Raw genomic sequence first — 24,598 nt, 5'->3', positions numbered from 1 at the left:
CATTTCTAGTTGTTGTCTATCCACTTGCACACTTTATTCAATTCTTTCCTCTAGTGATTTTTGAGCTTTTATGACAGTATATTTAGTAGGTGAGAGCAAAATTTGTCATTAGACTAGGCCTGTGGTTCCTTCATTAAAATTATGGTTTGTCAGCAGAACAAGTTACAACAGATTAAAAAGATGATGCTCAAAATCAAACAATGCTAGGCTGTGTTGCTACCGACCTCACAAACACGAGGGAGAAAAATATTGACACTGGAAGAAGCCAAGAAAGGCTATAATGAATGTGACTGGGAACAGAGGCATGAACATTAAGGAATCGACAGTCAGTTGCTCGGACTGATGCTGCAATTCCTACTTAAAAGCGCAACCAAGACGAAGAAATAAATCTCACAGAAGACCACTGAGGTTTCAGAGAGCAGACACTGCTGATCATCTTAGTTGAGCATGAACCTGTGGCTTCTGCCTGCATCAGACAATTCAGGTGCTTTGTACCTTTCCTACAAAGTAGCGGAGGATGGGAACCTTATGGCGATAGTGCAGGGTGAGCTAGCAAGCCTCCATTTCTTAGGCAGCAGATTGGGTATGGGTAGCTTTGCTTTTTACCTGTTACAGCTGTTCATCAAATAGCACCAAGCTTTGGACTGGATTCCTGTACGAGTTTATCATTCAGTGTACAGGGAAATCGAAAGCCTGGTAAAATGGTATTTCTAGCCATTGTGCTTAAGTCTCATGAAACATCTGCAATGCAGTTAGGATCTTCTCTTTCAGGCAGTGCTACAAGGGGATGCGAGACCATTCCTGCCACTGTTGTCAGGAATTTAAGTGTAAAAAAAAGATATTACAGCTCTCTGGGCTGCATTCTTAGTTCCTGCAGACAACAGCAGTATCCCTACGCTAGTGACAGAGAACTCCAATGATTTACATGAGCTGAGAATAAGGTGTGAGATTTTTAACCATAAAACTAAACAATCAAGCTCTACAAATGTAGCCTTTGCACATATATGTAACAATTTGTCATTATTTATACCATCAAAGCTTGTGATCACATTGGTCAAAAAGACTAAGGCACCTAAAAAAGTACAGGAAGGGGCTGGTGCTGCTTCACAAGCATGCGAGTTTTTAGGGTGCTTTCTCCACCTCTGGAGATAGGAAATATGTCAATGGTGAAATAAAGTTTATCTGCAATAACAGGACAGATTGTTGGCTATGTATGCTGGGGCATCTGTAGGCATTTACACCAGCTGTGAAACTGAGTGTGTGTGTCTGAAATGACTGTTTTTCAGTTTTAAGAGTAAATGACTTTCAAATGGAGAAAAAAACAAAATTAAACTATGCTGGTTTATTCGTCCTTCCCTGCCAGTACAAGATTGTTTTCTGTCCTATACACCATTTTGTGAGTGCTTGTCTCTATTTAGTTTAAATGCCTCAAGTGACAATCTCCCTTCCCAGAAAAATTTTATTTCCCACTTTTATGCTTTTTTTAGGTGGAATTTTCAAATGCAATCAGCATTGTTTTAACTTTGTTCTCCTGGTAATGGCTGCAGAAGCCATTACATTTACAGGGAGCAGGGTTAGACCAATGGTAGGCTTTGTGTCCTTCACTGTCCAAAGCTCCTTTGGTTATGAAAACCAGATCTTCTTTTGTCCTGTTTCAAAATGTTACCAGCAATGACCCACAAAGTGGTTCCCTTCACTGCCTGTGGACTTACACTCTATAACACTTTTCTTTTAAAGGTTTCTTTTCAAACTCGTTTCACACTCTATTTTTGAAGATGGTGCTGAGGAAAAGGAAAAAGACAAATAACTGTGCAGTACGGAGAAAGTTGCAGTAGTGTTGTAATAGGATCAAAGTTGCTTCTCACCTTACGTGTTAATCTTCTCTTTATCTCTCGTTTTTCCTCCTGCTCCTCTTGCTCATTCCGGGCTGTAAAAGATTTACAAGTATCTCAGGCTGTGGACTCATCAGGCGTGCACAGTACGCAACAAAATAAGCCTCTCCATCAGTATATGAATGTTTCAGGACCTCTCTGATGCACAATATGTCCCTCTGGGGCTGGTGAACTTCCTCGCTCCGTAGCTACCGTAGCTACCGCGCCTCTTCACACACTTCATAAAACATCTACAGCCTCCTTCCTTTCCCTGCGTTAGCACCTCTTCATGTGTGTCACTAAAAGGGCCAGGCAGCGAGCCAGCTCTTCAAAAACTGTTATCTCCCTGCCCACAGGCCTGCTGGCCTCAGGGGGTTCAGCTACGATATGGCCGATTCTGTGAGGCTGCAAGGTCAATGGCTGGAAGAGAAATGCATGCTTCTTTTTTTCTCCGATCTAAAGAATAATTTCTCTGCAGCTACTCTTTGGAGAGAATGGAAAACAAAATGGAGAATAGGGATGCCAGGCAAAATCTGCAATTTCCCATGATCAGAGAGAGTGTCCTTCCGTCATGAGCCTTCACAGCATCACACTGGAGTGTAAAAGCACATCCTAGGGCAATCCACTTTCAACATTAAGCCAAAAGATCACGTTACAAGTGGGCAAGCCTCAACCATTGTCCCTCAAGAGAACAATAACATTTGAGTATACTAACTCTTCTTCAACTTAGTAGCATGCTGTCATGCATATCTTTCCACTGAATTTTTCTGAAAGTCACTAAAAGCCCAGGTTTCTAGGTACTCGGCTCCCCAGTCAGCTAGGATCTGTTTCGCTGATGGCTGAATTGCTCCCTACTCCAATCATGCTCATACATAACAGATAAGAGCAAACACAACTCATCAACTTTCCCTCAGCAAGTACCCTGTGCCCTTGGTGTGATCTGGTTTTCACTCAGATAGGACTAGCTCAGGCAGGAGTAACTTTCTGCAGGGGAGACTAGGCCAGGGAGACAAAGGCCAGTTTGGGATAGGTGTCTCGATTTAAGTTGTCCAACTTTGGACTGAGTTAAACCCAAGGGAGAATCCCATGTTTCTCTCTGCTGATCCTGCAGGAGAAGCAGGCACCGCTGTCAAAGTGGCCGTAACAAATGACCAGCCGTAACTTCCTCAGCCCAGACAGCACAGGTCAGCACTCCCACCAACCAACGGGGACAAGCCAAAAAATAATACAAGGAGGTCCTAACCCAATGGAAGTTGGCCCACAGTGGAGGGGATGCAACATTTCAAACCAACACATCCAGAACTGGGACTTTCCTCACACAGAAATAAGAGCTAAGGTTCAGAGGCCACAGAAGGCTCTGAGCAGGTGAGGAGGGCTAGGCTGGAAGCCAGGTTTCTTGTTGCTCAGGACAGTGGAGCTGCCAGGTCTGACACAACTGCTCACTGACTTCAGCAGGGCTGGGAAATTGCCACCAGAGTTGATCAACATCAGTCAGTGATATGAAGTTTCACAATACTCTTCTGATCTTTAAATGCCACTTTACAAAAAATACTGCTTACATTTTCAGGAGGAAGGAAATTGATACTGGAGTAAAAAGAACAGAAGACAGCAGGGAGTCCTGAATGGCTTTTAAAATGATAACTGGAATAACTACACTGATAAATAGGTTTTTCCTCTTTCAATGGTTCCGGTCCCTACTAGGCTGGATTCTCCTCTAGCAATTACTCCTCTAGCAATTTTGTTCTTCCCTTTATGTCTCAGATTTTGAGGAGCTGGTACTGCAAATGCCTACTTTTAAAAGCAGAGCCACTAATAAATCCTTGCAAGATTAAGCCATGGAGACACAGTGCTAAACAGAGCCCACACAGAGTCAGGGCAGAACTGCAAGCAGCTGAAGAGTTATGTATAAATCTTAGTTATGGTCATTCATTTTTGTACTTGGCATATGATGTCTACTCTCCTCAATTCTCAGCCCAGACACCCACCTTCAGAGGCAGCCAGGCAGGCTGAAGACCTCGGTCAGGTATAAATCTGGGAATTAGGAATACATTCTCCTCTGAAACCAGAAAGTGACTTTATTTTAGCTATTTCTGTAGAGTTAATGAAGTCATGCCAATCTTGTGAAGCTACAAAACTGTTGCTTTATTTTATCTTACTTGTTTAGGAGATGCTCTGTTCCTCTAGACCTCTGTGTGGGTGGGTGGGTGGGTGTGGGTGCAGTTTTTTTTTTCAGGCCTGATTTCTGTGCCAGTGTGAAATGTCCCCCAGTACAGTCTGAGAGCCTCAGAGCCTACCCAACCATCATTTTTGTGAGGTATTTATGCAGAGAATTCACACTCTTTTCATTATTACTTCCTAGGTCTTTTTTCTTCTAGGCTCCATTATATCTATTATAATTACTTTTCTCAGAAGTCTATGGAAAGAACAAAAAGTGATGCTGTACAAACCAGACACTATTTATATTTATTTTCTTAAGAGTGGAGCATTTTTATGCTTTCTTTTTTAAAAATTATGTAACTATTTTAATTGTTTGTTCCTTCCCCACTGTGCTTCACTAAAAGTTGAGATGCCTTGGAAATACCACATTACTTTTTCCTGTAATTAAGAAGTTGTTTTTCTACCAAGACACACATGTTTTGCGGCAGATCTATGCTTAGGAACCAAGCTACAAAAATTCCATTTAGGAAATACAATGTAGTTCTGGATTCAGGGTAATATTTTCAAACACATCTGTGTTATTTAGGAGCCTTTATTCAATTCAAAAAGAAACCAATGTGACTCAGAGGATAATTCCTCTGAAATGTAAGACATTTTCAGGTTGCTATGTGACAGCTGTGCTTGGCACTGTGACCTTTAGGAATCTCAGCAAGGCACCCAGCGTTGGAGATGCTGCCACTCTGCTGATGCTGGCTCAAACACTGGTGCCAAGGCAGCTGCCCAAGACTGCCCAAGCCACCCTCAGCAGTGCCAGGGTGTTGTTTGCTGGTCACGCACTAATGCCAGGTGGTGCATGACACATGTTGGGTCATGCTGGTGGCAAGCCCTGGGATGACAACATCAGCTCTGTCCCTCCTAGCCTGAGCCTGGCGTCAGTCACGTCGCAGGTCCCCCTTCTCCAGCTGTTCTGCTGCTTCCCCAGTGAGACAATCACATCTGGATGTGTCATCCGTTTCCCAGTTTCTGCCCCTGGCTTCCCCCAGCAGCCAGGCAGGGGAGTTAGGAGCTACCAAAAGCGGGCTGGCCCCAAATAAATGGCTTTCCTGGCAGCCTCGGGCTTGCCCACATCCGGTCTTGTCTCCTATTTGCACTGACATTGGTGTCTCTCTCTTTCTCTTTGTCTGCCACGCATATCAGATGAAAAAGCCCTGCTGAGCGTTAACACTATCATTAACTTGCTAGGAATTTGATTTTGAAGTATTTAATCAATCAATTCTGCTAATTTCAAGACAATTAATATTCTGCTACCACATTTGTGTGATTCTGTACAATGTAGTTATTTGAATAAGAGAAGGTAAATTGTGGACCTACCTAAGGAGACTAATGATATTTTAAGGAACAATTTAGGAATACTTTTTTTTCTGTAGTAATTTTTAAAAATTTCCCTGGAATTATGGATCTACTAACTTAAAAAGGGAAGAACTTGTTTCTTTTGTTTTCTGTTTCCAAAGTAACAACAATTGGATAAACATATTTTTTTCTTTTTACATTCAAACTACTTCAATGTGAGTAAATAAACTGTCTTTTTTCCCCCCACTCATTCATGAGATCAGGAGATTTGTGCTAGACTCACTCCTGCCTTCCTTGAAACTGGTGGCAACATATCTACTAACTTAACTCAGACCAGGCTCTCTAAAAGGTATCTTGGCCCTTTAAAAGGTCATTTATTGTTTTGAGGATCTACCAGCAAGTTCTTGGCTGATCTAAAGGAAGAGTTTCAGGGGAACATTTCAGGGGATAATCCTGTGTCATGCTGGTTTCTTTTTTTAGCTGAATAAAGGCTCCACCTACTCCAGATTCCTGTGAAGATTTTTAGGAAAACTAATCAAGCCATGCCCTAATGTCTTTACTAACTTAAAACAGGAAGCTCATCTGTGTAAGATCTGCATAAAGGCTTTTCAGGATCACCGACCCTCTGTTTGGAACAGGACTTGCAAAAGAGATTCAACATCTGCGTTTTTTTCCCCATAGGTTGTTCCTTCTTGTGAATTTACTGACTCTGATGTTAAAGAATTGTTTCTGCAGCTCTACATGTTGCTACAGACTTGCCCGCTTATTTGCATTTATGATGCACTTTATTATTATTAATGATAAACATACAGAATAGTTGATGTTTTCTAAAAAACACCCAACACACATCTAACCTAACCCAAACTAGCTGGCTTCAAGTTAAATGTCAGCAGTATCAAGACTTACGTTTCAGGATGTTCCTCTGCTCCAATTCTTCAGCAGTTGGCCTCTGGCTCAGTCGTCTGCGAAAAAAGTCCAAGATCAGTTTTTGGACCATATCACATTCTCCTCAGTTCTCTGTCTTGAAGAGTTATTTTGGGGTGTGAAATGCAGAGCAGAAAGCACTGACACTGCTCCATTATGTACTTGGTACGCCCGGACCATGCGTGACACAGACCATGCTTCGCTTTCGCAGTTTCCTCTCTTTCCAACTCACGAAAGACAAAATATGTTATGTCATTTTAGGCATGACTCTCCCACCCTTACCCCAGGCAGAGCTGCTGAAAGCTAAGATACACAGATGTCTCCACTTAATTTCCTTCCTCCCATGCCTGCTTCCTGACTTGCGCAAGTTTTCTAGCTAAGACCCAGCTAACCCTCTCGCTGCCCTCTCGCCAGCCTCCTGACTGCGCCCCGGTCGTTCAAACAGCATTTGAACACACAGACAGTCCACAGAAAAAACAGGGAATGGTTTGGCAGCACCGAGGGCAGAACAATAGCAGCTCTCCTCCTCCTCTCATGGCTTTTATTAAATCTTACATTAAAGGATCAGCGTGACTTGCTAGTCAACCTGTACGTAATGGGGTCACAACAAATGCAATCTTATTACAAATGGGGACCTTGAGCATAGAAATGGTATGAATATTCAGAATACAAAGCAAGGGAGAGAAGCACAAAGGGGCCTTTGGAAAACAAAGTGAACCAGGGAGATGACATCAGAAGTCAACACTGTTCGGCCTCCTCACGATCTCCTCTGAGTCAATGGGAGTTTTGTCAGTGATGCCAGTGACAGGACAGAGCCGCCTCTTCCTTCAGATGTGGTCATTCAGAGATGTTCCCAACTTGGGGGCCCCACTCTCTGCCAGTTGGCTCATCATGTCCTCTGTGAGGTACTGGGTACTGATAGGAAGTGTGATATGAACACTGGCTGCAAGGCCTCATTTTCTGCCACAAATGCTTCCCTCACCTGGGGCACAGAAGCTCAGTCAAACAGGGCTGTCTCCGCAAGGCTGGATGAGGGATGTATGACAATGGCTCGTCACAGCACAGGGGCTGAGCCACTGCTCAGAGATACACAGGCATTCCCAGCCCTCTCCAGAGCCAGGAGCTCACCTGGGCACCACTTCAATGCCCCTGCCCCTCATGCGGTGCACAGGGCTGAAGTGCTTGGTGGGGGTTAGGAGCCAGCCTTACACCAGCTGTATGAAGGCAGAAGCACTACAGGCATTTGGCTTCATATAGCCTGAAGGTTTCCACCAGCAGAGGTGGTACCAGCCCCACGTCCTTTGGGGCCACTTTACACCGTGAAAACAGAACAGTGGAACATGGCCGTATTCCAGTGGAGAATCTGGAGTAATTAGCTCTGTCTCTTTACTATGGCAGATTGAACATTTATCTCACTGAACAAGCGTTGAAAGGGGCAGAAACTCATCCTTAATTCAGAAGTAAAGAATGTCTGCAAAGTACTTTGAAGACAGAAAGTGCTATTCAAGTGCTTGCTATTACCATCTTTAAGACACAGTAGCTGTTGCTAATGGGAGACTTCACCTTAGGACTATAAAGCAATTAAAACTACTTTATTTCTAGCAACATAAGAGAATCAAAAAGTTGCCACTCTTAGTTCTGCCATGTGTGTCTGCAGGAATTGAGCTATGCAATGTTTTTAATCCACTGCACCATGATGCTTTTCAAGAGGATGCATCAGAGGGATGTGAAGGATGGACTCCAGCCATTTAGTGTGCAGCTGCTTCTACACAACAAGTAAAAGCAGAAATTAGTCTGAAGAGAATGTTCCCCAAAATGTCCTCCTCTTCCCAAGAAAACAGAGATTGGAGGACTCCACTAACAGTTCTGTCAAGAACAGTTCACACTGGAGTGTCTCTAACAAAAGGCAGAAGTTTTATCTATCTACATAGGCGATTTACAAAAAGAACCAAGTCTTCCATGTGTTTACTGGGGTAGAAGTAGAGCGAAGTAGATGCATTTAAACAAAGCTTTCACTTCACCGTGTCATTGCTTCCACACAAGAGGACAGAGATTTCCTCCAAATATGCCCTTGGGATTATATACACCCTATGCTCCTGTTCTGCTCAGAGACCTATAGACTGTGGGATTCTTCCCCATGCTGTCTGGTGGGGCCCCTAGTGAACGCCAGCCAGGAATACCTGCGACCTGTGTTCCCCTCTAGCAGTCAAATTCTTTCATGGATGACATAATCCACCCTTTTCAGGCTGCAGTGTGCTCCTGCCTAAATGATGACCATCATTTTCAAGCGATGCTTTCACATGGCAGAAAAAGCCATGGGACTTTTAATTGATACAGTCTGGAGATCTGAAGCTATCTGCATTAGCGGGCTGTCAATCGCTTCTGGACTCTTACAAAGCCACAGATTCTTAATAGCAAGACTTAGGCAGTGGGAAAAGATAAGGTACCCTTGTAGTGTAACAAAACCATGACTAGTCCTTACAGTGCAAGCGGTAAGCACAGCTGGAGAATAAAGAAGGTAATGAATAGAAGCTGTGGAAATGCCTGGCCTCCAATTCCAGTGTCTGCTTACAACTCCATGAACTGCTGCTACATCCCCATTTCCATCATCCTTTTGGACTGATCGAGACTGCTTCTGCCTCTTCACTGTGAGTCCCTCCTTGATGAGCTCCTCAATCAAAGCAGCCCCTTCCCCAGCCCTTTGCTTCCAAGCTCTCACAATTATTTCTTTTCTTGGTCTCTTGCTCTTTTAATTTCATTTTTTCTCTTGCTGCCACAGTGACTTCTACCCCCAAACTATGTTTAAGCTTTAGAAACAACTCCACCAGTTCCTCAGAACAGCTTCATTTTAGTTTTTTTATCTTCCCTCTTAACTTCTAGGTTTGCCAGATGTTGAACAGCCGTTAGTGTTACCATCTTTGAAAATCTTGATACGAGTTACTGATCCTGTAAATCAAGAAACAGAAGCAGCTATTGCTTTGTTCCCATGGCTGCAAAGATACAGGGTTTTTTTTTAACACCAAATTTCAGCATACTATCTCCAGTGCACCGCTCTGATCTCAGCAAACACCAGGCGTGATATCTCCCCTCTCCTACCCTCCCTCCTGTGCTGCCCAGAATAAAAATATATTAATGAAGCCCACCTAGCTTGCAGAGGTTGATTTCAGTGGTTTGATTGCTGGATTGCTGCTGTGCCTTATTTCATTTAACATCACAGGGGCTGCATGAGGCTGTCAAGAGGCCAGAGGTCAGGAAACAAGTGTCTCATTATCGGCACAATCAGACTAAACAGGAGAAAATGGAGCTGAGGAAGGAGCCTGGTGCAACAGCAAAGAATAGATCTGCTCGTGAAAACTCTTAAGAATTGAGTGGGATGTGTGGTGCTGCTGTTGATCAGAAAGGGAACCCTGCCTGTTTCATGGAGCTATATGAGCACAGGTGTCCAACCAAGGAACAGGTAAGACAGGCCTTAACAGGTAACAACCCTTAACAGCACTTTCTGGAGCTAAAAATCTCTTGTGTGAACATGTTTGACCTTCACTGTACCATCCACGGAGTTTTGCAATAAGCTTCAGGTATTGAAGGGATGTTTGGTTTTTCTGACTTGTGCTTTGCAACATATTGTCTGGTTTATATTTCGTATGTTTTTGCAGTACTGTTAATAGCAGTTTTGCAAATACCCTGACAAAGTTTTTACTATGAAGAAAACCTTCCTAAGATTTACGGTGACATAAAGAAAGCCTTGCTAGGATTTCACTGAAAAGATAATATACAAATGAGATTGTCAGTGAAAAATAAAACAGTTTGCTCACATTTACCAAGATAAACTTGACAGTAAACCAATTTTCTGAATTAATTCCCTGCATGATCAAAATGTATCATGCTCCTTGTGCTGGAACTACGCAACAAGAGCTGAGCAGCCTTTCATAAGGATGCTATGTGGTGTGGGTTTTTTGTTTGTTTAGGGGTTTTTTTAGCTTTTTTGTTCACTTTTGTTTTAATTTGCTCTGGGCTGGGCTGGGCACATCATGGTGATGAGTAGGAGTTTGGGGGCAGGAGGGACAATCATGCCAAATCAGTTGCTGTAGACTTAAAATATTGGCTGGTGGGTGTGCACTCTCTTCAGGGAGCCAGGGGAAAGAAAGGCAGCATTTTCACTGATGGATGCCAGTGTTCGGAGCCCAGCAAACTGGGAACTCAGAAGGGGAAGTTTCTGCTCCATGTGGCAGTGTCCTGCAGGAGCAGTAAAAGGAAAAACTGGCTGTACAGGCAATGGGAAACACTTAAATGAAGAGCCCACATGGTGATGCTTACCCTGCTCTGCAGTGTGGCCATACCCAGAGGGCTCCCAGGACAGTGGCCAACTAGTTGTGGGGCTGAGGGTCAGATTCTTGCAGCCCTTTTGTCTGGTGGCACCTCTGAAGCAAGGCACTCCTGGCTGCCTAGGCTGTCCCCTACTAGGAGTCATGGGTTTTCTCTCCTTCATCTCTTGTTTTGTTGTGGATGAGCTCTGATAGAGACCTGGTTAATGCCATCCAGCTCGCTGTTACGTGAACAGGATGGTGCTGGATATGTGTTTTCTGGGTACCAGGAATTCATCTTTGCCTCCACCCAGAGGACAAGGAAATTTAAAAGCTTATTATGGGGTCATCTGTAACCATAACAGCTGGATGTAGTACAGGGCTTGCTGGAAAATGATGCCCCATATACTTGCCAGGCTTATTAAGTGAGTGTTTGCAGATACAAGAGGCAGAACCCAGCAGCTCTCCAGTGCTTGAATGGTAACATCTGGTGTGCATGACCCAGGAGCAGGACTGATGGGCAAACAGATCATGGGTGGTCACAACAGGGCACCCAGCATTATGATGAGGTATCGAGAACATCACCAAAACATCTCTCAGCCCAGCCACGGTCACACAGCTGTTCCCAACGACTGAAGTCACCCAAATGTAAAATAATGTCTAAGCAGAGTGGAGCATACATAACCTCTAGAGCAACTCCTAAATTTATTCTGTAGATGCAAATCTTTTTATTTAGTTGCAACTGGGTTCATACCACCCTAGAGACTGCTCTAAGAGAGGAGTAAATCTGACCCGGGCATATGAGAAGCCAGCTGCCACAAAGAACTACTTGTCATATTGCTCTTTAGTTGGCATAAATGAGCACGTCTGAAGCCAGTAGAACTGTGCTGATTTACATCTGCTATATAATTCGACATGAGGAAAATTCAGTGGGAGTAAAGAGCCTTACTGTTGCTTAATTTAGCTTGCCTCTCCCAGTAATAATGCTGATAGCAAAGCAATACTGATGAAGTATAGGCTACCAGGGGCTATTTGCACTCCCATGCCAAGTACAGAAAACTGGAAGAGCAAAATGGAGGGGAAGAAAAATCCTCTATTTGCTTCTGCCAGCTAACTGTTAGCAGAGGACAGGAATGAACCGCCTCCTTTCCTTACGGCACTGCTCAATGAGCAAAAAAATATTTATAAGCCTGGAGGTTCACTTTCCCTGACGTATGAGTCCAGATATTGCCAGCCAGACTTTAGGGTCTACAGAGAACTGTCTTCTCCTAACAGGATTTATAAAATGGGATTAAATACAGTTTTATCAATGAGTGAATAAACGGAAGGCGTATTAAATAGAAAATCCCTACCCAAAGAAGCAAATGTAAGAGTTTTACACCATTAAAATTCCTGTACTAGACTCCATTAAGATGTTGACTAATTTGTAGGATACATTATCTCTTCCTTTAAGCTCTCCTCCTGTGTGACAAGTCTCCTGGTATCAGTCATGATAATACGCCTTATAGCTCCTTTTCCTGAGAAATTAAGGCAATAAAAGCATAAGGAGTGTTCGCCACAATTCAGTTATCATGTAATGACTGCTTTCCACTTCCCTGTTGATTTTAAAGACTCAGCCCCTGATGCTTCTGCCTGTGGCAATGACTTGAGCAGCCCAAAGCAGGCACAGACCCCTGTTCATCCCTGGGGAAAATGGGTGAATAGCCCTGAGACAGAGTTTAGATGAGAACTAGTTAGACAATTTTGGTAGGAAGTGCTTGCTTTTGGTGAAAATTTTAAAACTGATAAGTATCAGCTGAAGACATAAGTACTTTCTGATGGTCCCCTAGTAGCAAGATGCTTCTGCTGCCTCAGCATCCCAGTTTGCTCCCTGGGCAGTCCAGCACAGCTACAGCAGTCCCATGGCCTGGAGGAGGGAGGCAAAGCTTTTTGCTCAGCAGCTCTTCCTCGTGTACCGCCAGAAACATGGAGCATGTGAACCAATGGAGTAACAGTTCCCGTAACACATCTGCTGTCATGTTTCCAGCTGGGCTCTGCAGGAAAATCAGATTTTCAGCTAAAATTATTCAAATTGTAATTTAGGCTCTAAGGAGTCTTTTACTACCCCCAAAAATTATGCTTATCCCAGACTTGGTTTTGTGTTGAGAAACAGCTTCAATATCAAGTTTAAAGCACTGCCTAGTCTAGATTGCGGTGAGGATTTTTAGGAAAACTAATCAGCAAATTTTCTGCTTGCTCAAGCATCTGTGGATAGTGAAAAATATCACCAAGCTGGCCCTTTGTTTAAAACTCTAAACCTGACCGATTTGTTTTCTCATTCTTTAGCCCATGTGAATCCATTCTTGACTCATAGCTCAAAATTATGCAGTCTTTTCTGTTTCTGCCAAGGGATTGATTTATTATGATTTTGCTTTACTCTTGGGAAAGTTACAAGCTCCTCAGAAAAGAACAGGCTGCCCAGATTAGGTCTCCTGGGGAAAAAAGAATCATATTCAAAATGTAGATTTCAACAATTCATTATGTCTGCATAGAGTTAAAATCTTGCCTGTCATATACAGAACATATTTCTTTAAAATACCCAAATAAAGCAGAATCATCTTGGGCCATGAACTCTGTATTTTGTTAAAAGAAATAAAGGAATGACTAGATAGTCCTATGACACTGAGTAGAAGCAGAGTTTATAGCTGTGTGAATAATGACATGCCCAAGCCATCAATATTTCATTAGACCACAGTATCACAATGCAGACACCTGCATTTTTCCTAAGGAATTACTTAATTTCTTATTCTTTTCTAAAGATAAAGCCAAGTGGGCTTTACACACAAATTCCGATTTCAGCCCCCTTTTCAATAATACTAACTTCAAAATGCCTACTGACATTGCAAGATCACGCAAGCTCATGTCTTGCACTTCAAGCTTTAAAATGGAGCCTCCTCTGCTTTATCACCATACTGTTTCATTAACATCAAACCTTTTAGCCAAATGCTGGCTGTTCACATAAAATATGGTCATGCAAGTTACAATGACTTTAAAAAAAAGGGCATGGCAGAATTAAGATAGTCACACCACATGAGCTTTGCAGCATTAATTCTCAAATCTCTTATCCCTAATCCCAAGAACAAAATAACCAACTGCAGTAGGAAACAAAGAGCAATCTTTTTAGAGGAAGGAATTTACTATGTATCTAATTCAAGAATATATTTTCAGAACAATAAAAATGGGATATTTTTGAGCACTAGAAATCCAGAGGGAAAAAATGTACTAAATGCTGGTTGAAAATCAAAGCATGCCAGAAAAAAACAGATGGATGTTAGGACCCATTGTAATAAGGAAAAAAATGTTCTAAAATGTTAGCGATTTCTGCTTTCTGCACAGCATTGTGAGAAGACACTTGCTTCTCCAAAAGTGATAATATTGAACTAAAAGCTGATTGCACAAAGCTAAAGAGATCACAATTCACAGTTCAAGGTCAATCTATGAATGACTTGAATAAATGGTACCACGAAAATCAATCTGAGCTGAACAGATATGCTTGCTATGTATAGGCATTATTGTGCCTGGTTTGTTTTAAAATCTCCTCTCTCTATAGTAATGTGGTTTTGTGTCTGTGAACAAACATACAGCAATGAGGCCTTACAGATGCATTTCTGAAGGAAAGATCTAGATGCTAAACCTTAGAAACACTATGTGCATTACTCCTCATAGTAAGTTGCCTTTTTCTGGCTAAATACAACAGTCTTTTCCTCCAAACACTAGTCTTTGGAGGCTTCTCCTGCCACCTTCTGCACTTAACCCAGTTTTGAGGTGTAACCTTGTATTTGGAAGAACTGTAGGAGACCAGATTACCATTAATATATCTGCAGAGGCATGCACAACCTGCTGCTGCTGAAGGGATTCCTGGACTATCCTATGGACCGTTCTGCCAAACAGACCTGAAGCAGGGGCCCAGACCCCTTCAGCTCTGTCTCCCAACCAAGCCAGTTGTGACTGGAACTGTGACACCATCCCCTGGTGCTTTTAGCAAGTTGGATTAAATGAATTTTGGGTATCCATCTAGTCTCCAGCACATGACTACTTTTTACCATAAAAGTTACTCTCTTAAAAGCAGAGCCATCTCCAAGCAAGAACCAGAATAGTGAAGCCTCCTTCCCTCTTGACATGGCTTCTGTTGCTCGAGGAAGCTTGGATGGTTGAGCATGGTTTGATATAGGAGTAAAGCAGTTATTCCTGTGGCTATATGGTGACATTGGGATGGAAAGAGGAAGCAATGCTTTAGGTGGGAAGAAGGCCTGTGGGGCCATGGAAGAAACCACAGAGGGAGGCTGAGGGATGACAATGGGAGCAGAAAACCACTCTCTAAACCACCTACAATCCTCTAATGATCTTTCCCAGCACTCCTTTCCTCTAAGGATTCTCTTCTGAGAAATCTGCTCCCAGAGACATTAAATTTTGACTGCACTGAGAAACAGTTGCTGGCTCCAATGAAGGGTTAAGGGCTGAAGCACATAATGGAGGAACCATCTTCCCCATATTTAGCTAGTATGAAGCTCACACCTCCTGATGAGCCTTTGTGGACCACAGTGACTATGTGGTGATTATAAATGGACAGCAGCACCCTATCTTTTCATTCACATATGCACTAACACAACTGTAATCCTAAAATATCAAGCCAGGCACATTTAAAACACATACAGAAACAAACCAATTTTGGCTGGCGGTCCAAATAATCTGTGACCATCATGGCAAGCCTCAGTCTAAAATATAAAAAGCTGTTGGTTTTAATGATGGAAACTTGGGCAGTGAGCTTCACCAGCTTACAGGTGGCAAGCTCAACACCTGAAAGTCTCCTCTATTACTGCAGCAACTACAGACCGCACAAAGAATGGAAAGAGAGGAACTGTGTATATCCCATGACTTTGTTAGTTTATTACAGACCATTTTACCAGTGCAGAAATCAAATTCATGTCCAAATAGGCACACTACATTGGTAATGTCGATCAAAGCAACATATCCACTTTTTGAGAAATTAATCAAAAGCTACAATACTCAGTGACTTGGAACAGCAAGAATACAGGAATTTCAAATAAATGCTTTTACAACAGAAGTTGGCAGTGTTAGTAATTCAAAACCACAATAATTCAGTTTATAGGAGAACAGATGCATTGGAAATAGCATGGTACCCACACTTTGTCTTGTTACTGAAGTAGAAAATTCCTGGAAGTGAACAAATTTGAGAGTTTTAAGAGTGATTAACTATTTTTTACCAGAGGGATTTCGGATCTCCCAGATTGTAAAGGCAGATGATAAACAGCAATGACTTACTGCAAAGGGCTGTGACCTAAAACGTTCACTTGAAGATTAAGACTTAGGGCTGGGTGAAATGTTTATGATAAACAGTAAAACTGCCAAAAAAATGAGTTCCAGCAGGTCAGAAACTATCTGCAATTTGAGGTCAAACTTAATGAACAGTTTCAGCTGAGAAAACAATTCACTAGATATACTTATCTTAAAAAAAAGTTTAAAAAAGCATTAAAAAATACATTGGATAAAATATTTGGTTCTGACCTGAAATGCTAGTTTTCAGTTTGTAATAAAAAATAGCTCCTCGATTTGCTATTTTTATTCAGTTTTCCCCACCCCACTTTTTAATTATTTTGTTCCATTTGAGTACCAAATGCAAAAAATCCCTTATTCAGCCAACTCCAGTAGACACAACTCTTCTTGCAGTAACTGCTATGGTAATTACAAGCACAAATCTACTGAAGCAGGCTGCAAGGAGAGCTCTCACCAGCAGCCACCTTACCAGCTGCAGCACAGATGTCCTGGTCATTCCCAGCCAATTAATGGCCACATTTGGACCTGTGGGACCTGCTGATCAGACTGGGTCCTTGCACATGCTCTACAATGATGATTCTTTTGCATCTGCATCACTGCTTGTGAATTCAGTTCTTACCTTTCTAGAGATTGGCATGTTTCACCACTCTACTGAATAAATTCCCATCTTGTTCAAGAACACAACCTGTCCTCTTCTAAATGATGTGTATTTAACACCTTCACTGCCAGTGCCTACTTCTGCCTCTATGCACTGGCAAAACCTAGAAATACTTTCTTTTGAATCGTAGCATCCGATGGCACATCAGTGAAAACATGCTACACCAGAGACAGAAAATACCAAGAACGGCTAGTTTAAAAATAAAGGTGACATTATTCAGCTGGTTACAATTTTTTAAAAAACAAACCCATACCTTAGGGAACTGCACAGTTGTTATTTTGACAAGATATTAGACATTATTTGCTCACAATTATATCATCACCTTTAGGTTTCAATCTAGTGGCCTAAAAGCATAAGAAGATATTTTTTCTTTGGGAGAATTCTTGTCCTATCTACATTTCCTTCTCTCAAAGTTACTGAGACACACATAATTACCGGGATGCTAAATTTGGACCATAAAGTGATAATCCTTTTTTATTTTTTTTGTTGCTTCATAAGTATTTCCACAGCAAAACAAATGGAATGTTACAAAGAGGCTTATTACATCGAATAAGGAATTAGCAGCAGGTATCAATAATCTCCAAAGTAACAAAGATCCTATTTCCAGGCAAATACTCTTAACTTCAAAATAAACAAAAATAACCAACCCATGAAACAAAACGCCTCCAGAGGGACATACAAACCCTACGTGGTATGCTGAACAGGCTGAAGCCTTTCTCTTTGTCTTCTGCATAGAGTGACATCAGCCTTTTCCATTTTATCCCTGAAGTTTTGAGGTCTCAGTTCAACATCTACTGAAGTTTCTCCACTCCTACTTAGTTTTCCAACTAATATCAGGTGCCTGTACTCTCGCCTGCACATCCCTCAGCTCCCCCTGACACTTTATCAATGTAAAAACCTGCTTCATTATCACAATCTAGCTGCTGAGGGAGACCAGTAGCTTTTTCATTATTTTTTCCCTTAATTAGAGCTGATGTTGAACTAAGGAGGGGGAAGGAATGCCCAACGACATCTTCCATATTCTGTATTCAAGATCAGGGAGAAACCTGTTCCTGGACCTGAAGAGTCATTTCTCCTTTACACTTCAGACACTTCACTTCTTAAATCCCATTGGGACAGCATTGTAGATGTCTCCCCTGTGACATTTCAAATGAGGGTGCTATTAAAACCCATATTTTTGCACTTGTTTGCCCTCAAAAGAAAGACTGCCTTAAATTGGTGGTTGTTTTTTGAGCTTCTTACTGGTCTGAATAGTTTATGTAGCTGGCATTCAGGCAGAGAGGCTGAAGAAAGTTAATATTTTAAATATTTTGTATGCAAGATGAGCAAAGTTTGTTTGTTCATGGCTGCTGACGTGCCACAGCAGAAGCCTGGATTTCCCTGAGGGCATGCTCAGATGCCAGGACTGAAATACCTCTGTCCTGGGCTTTCAGTGCCCTGCTTTTGTGGCATCCGCTTGTTTTCTCCATATCCAGCTGCATTGCAGGAAAGGAGAGGGGGCTTGGAGAGAGGTAGCAGAGGGAATCAGCACAGTCACCCTGACAAAATCTCTCCTGAACGTGTATCAATGTGTTTGTAAAACTGGAAACTGCACCTACTGCTATGAGAGGCTGCAGATTGGCACTAAAATGTGCTGGGATGGCCTGGGTGATCAGATACAGGGCCTGCTTCCCAGCTTTTCTCAACCTCATGATTAGTTCAAAACATGCAATTTCTCATGCATCAGCATTGAGCTGAAGTAAAAGAATGCACTCTCTCAGTGCCTCCTTCCAGCCCCCACCACATGGACTTTACAAGCACACTGAATTTACATCTGTACCTTACAGTTTATTGGGCCTTAAGCCCACTCTCATGACTGGAGATTACCTGGTGCTAATAACAACTTTGCACCTGCTTGACAGCAGTGGTGCTCTGCTGAGCCCAGCTAATGAATGTCAGCTGCTAGGGAAGAGGGGGGAAAAACATCTCACAACTACTACAGCTTTTCAAACTCCTATGAGCAGTAGTTTTGGCAAAATGTGCATCAAATACATGCTTCCATCCTATTTTTACTAGGACCATTATAACATTGCTGTCCTCTGCACTACTGGAGATCATTGGTGTTGTATACCTACCAGAGAGCACCCTTGCAGACCATCTGGGATGTTTCTGAGAGGAGCAAGCTCCTGATTCCACAAACTGAGAAAGAACAATAAAATGCTGTTTAATGTCTCTGGATCCACCCAGAGACAGAAAGTTTTGAAGGCAGATATTAAGGTTCTGCTTCGGAGAGCTAGAAAAGGAGAAAAGAGCTATACAAAGGAGCAAGGATTTAAAAAAAACTCTGGGAAGTGAAACTGGGACTTTGGTGGGGTTTTTTTTTTTGGGTTTTGTTTTGGTTTCTTTTTTGCTATGGCAGAGGTAGACTGAGGGGATGGGGAGATGCAGGCTGAGAGAAATGTTTGTTGAGGGAAGTGGGGCATCTGGAGTTGATTTCCATGTGAATACACTGAGAGTTCTTGTTTAGAAACCAAGTCCTGGTAATTTTTTCCATGGAGTGAAGCGCAATGGCTTTGGTCTCAAGGCCTAACCCCATACTCTCTAGGAACTGAAGTGAGCTAGAGACTTTTATGGTCTACATGTCACAGGCAAGCATTTGTCAAGGCTTGTGACCTAGCTAAATTGTCTGTACTGGCACAACCATTGTGCAATAACCCAAAGCAGGAGAAGTTTGTCAAGTATTGTATCAGAATAGCTTTATGAGACACATTCACAATAAGCTTAGACTGGGGTGAGTGGAAGGAGTCAGGACTTGGGAAAGTCTGAGACAGAACTTGGCTACTCTGCACTGCCAAAGGCGCGCACACAAAAAAACCCAGCTAACAGCATTGTGCACTTCAAAATGCCAAGATGTTGCTAATACACAAAGACTTTGTCAGCTCTTTTGATACCTTGTGCTGTCACAGAATGGTGGAGGTTGGCAGGGATCTTTGAGGGTCGTCTGGTCCAAGCCCCCTGCTCAAGCAGGGCTACCTAGAGCCAGGACTGTCCAAATGGCTTTTGAATATCTCCAAGGAGGGAGACTCCACAACCTCCCTAGGCAACTTATGCCAGTCATGGTCACTTGCACAGTAAAAAATAATGTTTCCTGATGTTCAGACAGTACTTCCTGTGTTTCAGTTTGTGCCTGCTGCCTCTGGTCTTGCCACTAGGCACCACTGAAAAGAGTTCTGCCCCCTTTACACACTTACTCCCTTCAGGTATTTATACACATTGATAAGATACCCCCCGCCAAAGCCTTCTCTTTTTCAGGCTGAACAGTCCCAGCTCTCTCATCCTTTTCTCATAGGACAGTTGCTCCAGTCCCTTTGCCATCTTTGTGGCCCTTTGCTGGACTCTTTCCTATATGCCCATATCTCTCTGGTACAGAGGAGTCCAGAACTGGACACAGCACTGTAGGTGTGGCCTCACCAGTGCTGAGCAGAGAGGAAAGATCACCTCCCTTGAACTGCTGGCAATAGCTTTTCTAATGCAGCCTGGGATACCATTAGCCCTTTTCTCCCCGCCAAGGCATGTTGCTGGCTCGTGTTCAACTTGGTGTCCATCAGGACCCCCGGATCCTTTTCTGTCAAGCTGCTTTACAGCTGATTTGCCCCCAGCATATACTGGTGCTTGGGGTTATTCCTTCCCAGGTGCAGGACTTGGCACTTGCCTTTGTTGAATTCCATGAGATTTCTGTCAGCCAATTTCTCCAGCTTGTCAAGGTCCCTCTGGATGGTGGCATGATCCTCTGGTGCATGAGCCACTCCTCACCGTTTTCGGTATCAGCAAGTTTGCTGAGGGTATTCTGCTAATTCCTGGCCTCCAACTAGGCTTCGTGCCACTGATCACTATCCTCTGGGCCCAGCCATTCAGACAATTTTCAATCCATCTGTCCATCCAGGCCATAGTCCAACAACTTTACTGTGAGGATCTTATGGGAGATAATGTTGAAAGTCTTACTGAAATCTACATAGACACTATCTACTGCTCACTCCCTGTCTACCAGGCCAGTTATTTCACTGTAGCAGTTCATCATGTTGATCAAGCATGACTTCCCCTTGTGAATTCATTTTGACTACCTCTGATGACTTTCTTGTTCCTTGCGTGCCTCGATGTGGTTTCTAAGATTAGCTGCTCCATCACTTTTCTAGTGATCAAGGTGAGGCTGACTAGCCTGTAATTCCCTGAGTGCTCCTTCTTGAATATATAGAAGTGACATTTGCTTTCCTCCAGTCTTTGGGCAATTCTCCCAGTTGCCATGTTAGATCAAAGAAACATTAAAGAAAATAAAGATGGCAGTAAATCTTTACTACTGCTGGGTCAATTTCATCCTTTCAGATACTCTTTTATGCTGAATAGTGAGGCAGCATAGTTCTCTCTTGAAGATTTTAACAGGTGCCCTAATTGTTAAAATGTGACATGTCTAGTGACAAATGCACAGAACTGAGAGAAAGGCAAGGTACAGTGATGGGCAGGTGAGAGAATCAAATCTGAGGCAACCAAGTGCACAATGATCAGAGAGAATGCTGAGACAAGTGAACTGTGATATGCAGCATTCCCCCACTGATGCCTTGCATTTCTCCATCATTCTCTTTATATCTGCTCCTAAATCATTTTGATTCAGGCCAAGTGCTGTACAGTATCTTGAACCGGGGCTGGGGTGAGGTGAGGGAGGGCTACTAGCACTACTGAAATACGAGGATAAATAAGACAGAAAAAGACTCTGAAGAGAAGAATTAGTCAAGAGAAAGCAGAATAAAACTACTTCCCAAAAATGTGTCACGTGTGGTGGGTTTCAGAGGCACAAATCACATATTTTCACTGCTGCAGAGCTTCTTTTCATCTGTCATGTTACATTAGGAAACATGATGGAACCCTTAACTCACTGGAATTAAACAATGCTGTGTAAAATGTTGGCAGCTCTTCTAACTGCAGTGCAGTATTATACTTTCTTTGCTAGTCTGAGAGGGAAGATGAAATGGATGGTGGAGTATCACAGAACTATGATGTCTGCAATTGCCCAGGTCTCTCTTGTCTCAGAATATCATCATAGAATCATAGAATAGTTTTGGCTGGAAGGGACTTTTAAAGGTCATCTAGTCCAACTCCTCTGCATCTTCAACTAGATCAGGCTGCTCAGAGCCCTGTCCAACCCGAACTTGAATGTTTCCAGGGATGTGGCATTTACCACATCTCTGGGCAACTTGTTCCAATGTTTCATAGCCCTCATTGCAAAAAAATTCTTCTTTATATCTAGTCTGAATCTATCATCTTTTGGTTTAAAACGATTATCCTTTGTCCTACTGCTTCAGGCCTTATAGGTCTGTCTAAATGACGGAAGGGTTAATGGTTCTGGCCCAGTCCAAGGGTGAAGAACACCAGACAATTACACTCAGTTGTTAACTCAGTAAAGAGAAGGGAAGGAGTCTCTGGAGCTGCTCTGGTCCTGGGACATCAGCTACTGTGTCTCCTGAAATGCAGCAGAGGGAGGTTTTGAGATCAGCTGGAGAATGCCCTGATGGAGAGATTCAAGAAGGCATCAAACTCCTGTCAGGGAAGTTGTTCCCCACTTCAAGACTAACGTGCAGCTGCAGTGCATTGAGCCTACCTGTAAACCTGACTGCAGACAAATCCATTTCTGACAGAGGTGCTGCCTGCCCTCTTTCTTTTACACAGCTGAAACCTGGATACTGGGGCAGGGAACTACTTGCACTGGAACAGAGAGTCCCCTAAGAAAGCCTGGGACCATAGGCCAGGTTCTCCGACTTCCCCATGCAGCCAAACAGGCCAAAGGAGCTCGTTGTTCATGCTATTCATGAGCTTAGCTGGAGGTGGGCCAGCTGACAGGGCCGTGAAAAGGCCTTCATGGCAAATGGCCAGGGACCTTTTCCTGTAGCTTCTGTGAAGGCCTCCTGAGGACAGTATTTACTTGCAGTTTACATCTCCCTGTGTACTGTCACAGGGCTTGGGTGCAACCAAGCTGTCATCTGCCATACCACCAGCTCCTCCAAATGCTGCCATCCACCATCTCACCAGGTGTCTGAGCATGTGCAGGAGAAGGGGCCCTGGCCCTGGCACTGTTCCTGTTCCACACTGAAGGAGCAGACTGGCGCCTTTGCAGCCCCCACTGTTTGAGATCAGGGTCTCTTGGTTGCAAGGCTAGCTTTTAAATCAAAGCCAGTTGATTGCAGGAAGGCAGGAAGATGGTTTCTGCTTTGATTACTGCAACAAAGGAAATTGTGAAGACTTTTCCAGCACACTGAAAAACTCAGATTCTGCAAGATAACTAGTCCAGCTTGATGTTATAGATGCTTGCTCATTTAGCAAATACAATATATTGAATGCTTATTTTGTTAATTACTCATTACCTGTTAGTGTTGTTGCCTCCTGAATTCAGAGATGTCAGTGAAGAACCAGATTACTGTATTTACCTTGGTGCTAACATGCTTTTCCTGTAGTTTGCTGGTTTGAAATTATTTATCATCAGAAAGGCAAGCAATGAATATTACAGGCTGTATACTTAGAGACACACTGACGTGGTCTACTGCACATAAGAACACTTTCTCTTCACTAATTTTAACATAAAAGGCAATTTTACATGGTCTGAGGCTAAGGACTTAGTTTAATCCCCACATATGGTCTGTGCAGTGCTTATGAATCCCAGTGCACTGAAATATGAGTGTAATTCTCATCCGCATTTGCTTCTAGAAGACCAGTTGCAACTTTTCTGCATGTATGCAAAAAAAGTCCCTGTTCATCTCTAAGTGATTCTTGTGTTAGCACTATGTCTTAGGGAAAACATGCAAAATTCCAACCTTACTAATTGTATCAGGTATAATGGTAAGTATTATTTGCTTTCTTGGTACATTTGTCCCTATATAAATGGTACATTTAGTCCTACTTAAAACAAACATATAAACCATTAAATCCTATTTACTGCAAACTCTTCAAAAAGTCACCTCTGTTTACTCACATACAATAACCTATATATGAAACTCTTGCATTTCTGGACATAGATGACCATGCATACAAGACAAACTTCTCTAGCAGTCCTGCTTGTGCTCACACTAATAGTCACAGTGCAGGTATATGAGCATATATGTAATTAAAAGCTGATTTGAGTTAGAATTTAATAAAAAGGGTTTTATATGTCTGACTCCTTTATGAGGATTACCCATGTTAATCTCCTGCATGTGTGTTGCCAAATAGGCCATAATAAACCAAAGAGCGGAGGAAAAAAAAGGCAAACTAACTTCTGGTCTCCCAGAAGTTAATAATCTCGGTTCATATTTTGCTCAAAAAGGAATTTCTTGTTTTACAATCATCAGCCTATAAAGCGAAATTTATGTCTGTCAGTCTGTTTCTTTTATGTACTTGTACTGCCATCTGATTTGTTTCCTTTATGGAAATTACAAGGTCAACCAAACTGAGCAACTGTTGTGATTGTTATTAACTCCCCACAATCAGCAGACACAAAACATCAAGATTTATGGTTAGATTTTTCAAGGTGGAAATTTATGAGCTAGTTCTTAATGTTAAGACAGCTAAGTCTGTAAGCATTAACCAGCAAAAGAAAAAAAAAAACCCACCACATTTGATTTCTTCTTTTAAAGCCAGAATATAATATTTTGAATCAGGTACTTCCTTGCTTGCGTTTGTTTCATCTGTTTTTATGAATATTTGGCATTCTTTTACTCAAAAGAGAGCACTGCATGGATGCCACATAGCCTCTTGTTTACTGGAGAAATAAAAGACTCTACTACCAACATATGTTATTTCATTACTGCCACAAGCTTGCATTATATCACCATGAATTATTTTGCCCTGCAGAGAATGTGGCTTCCTCTGAGGTAAAAGCTGACAGTGGTTTGACAACTAAAAGCAACACTGCAATCAATTCAGAGCAGGAAATGAAGGATACCACACCCTGCTGAAACTGCAAAGAAAACTAAGGTAGACTAAATAACATCTGTCTCAGCTGT

The 24,598-nt window shown here is 42.5% G+C and overlaps 1 protein-coding gene across 1 annotated transcript in view; it reads right to left on the bottom strand.

Moving 5' to 3' along the window:
- Positions 1-1,865: 1,865 nt before the first annotated feature.
- LOC104540797 (phosphatase and actin regulator 1) overlaps positions 1,866-24,598 on the bottom strand; it is a gene marked incomplete at its 3' end in the record, with an annotated part of 59,411 nt that continues 36,678 nt past the window's right edge. The window contains exons 7-8 of the mRNA XM_010184684.1: positions 6,285-6,340; positions 1,866-1,927 (exon numbers count right to left, since the gene is read on the bottom strand). Of these exons, the coding sequence (XP_010182986.1) occupies positions 1,866-1,927; positions 6,285-6,340 (118 nt within the window). The remainder of the gene's footprint in view (positions 1,928-6,284; positions 6,341-24,598) is intronic.

This window comes from Mesitornis unicolor, unplaced genomic scaffold (genome assembly GCF_000695765.1).
Source record: "Mesitornis unicolor isolate BGI_N332 unplaced genomic scaffold, ASM69576v1 scaffold16955, whole genome shotgun sequence".
Taxonomy (NCBI): Eukaryota; Metazoa; Chordata; class Aves; order Mesitornithiformes; family Mesitornithidae; genus Mesitornis; species Mesitornis unicolor.
The sequence above is the reverse complement of the archived record's forward strand: the minus strand, read 5'-3'. Positions and strand labels throughout refer to the sequence as shown.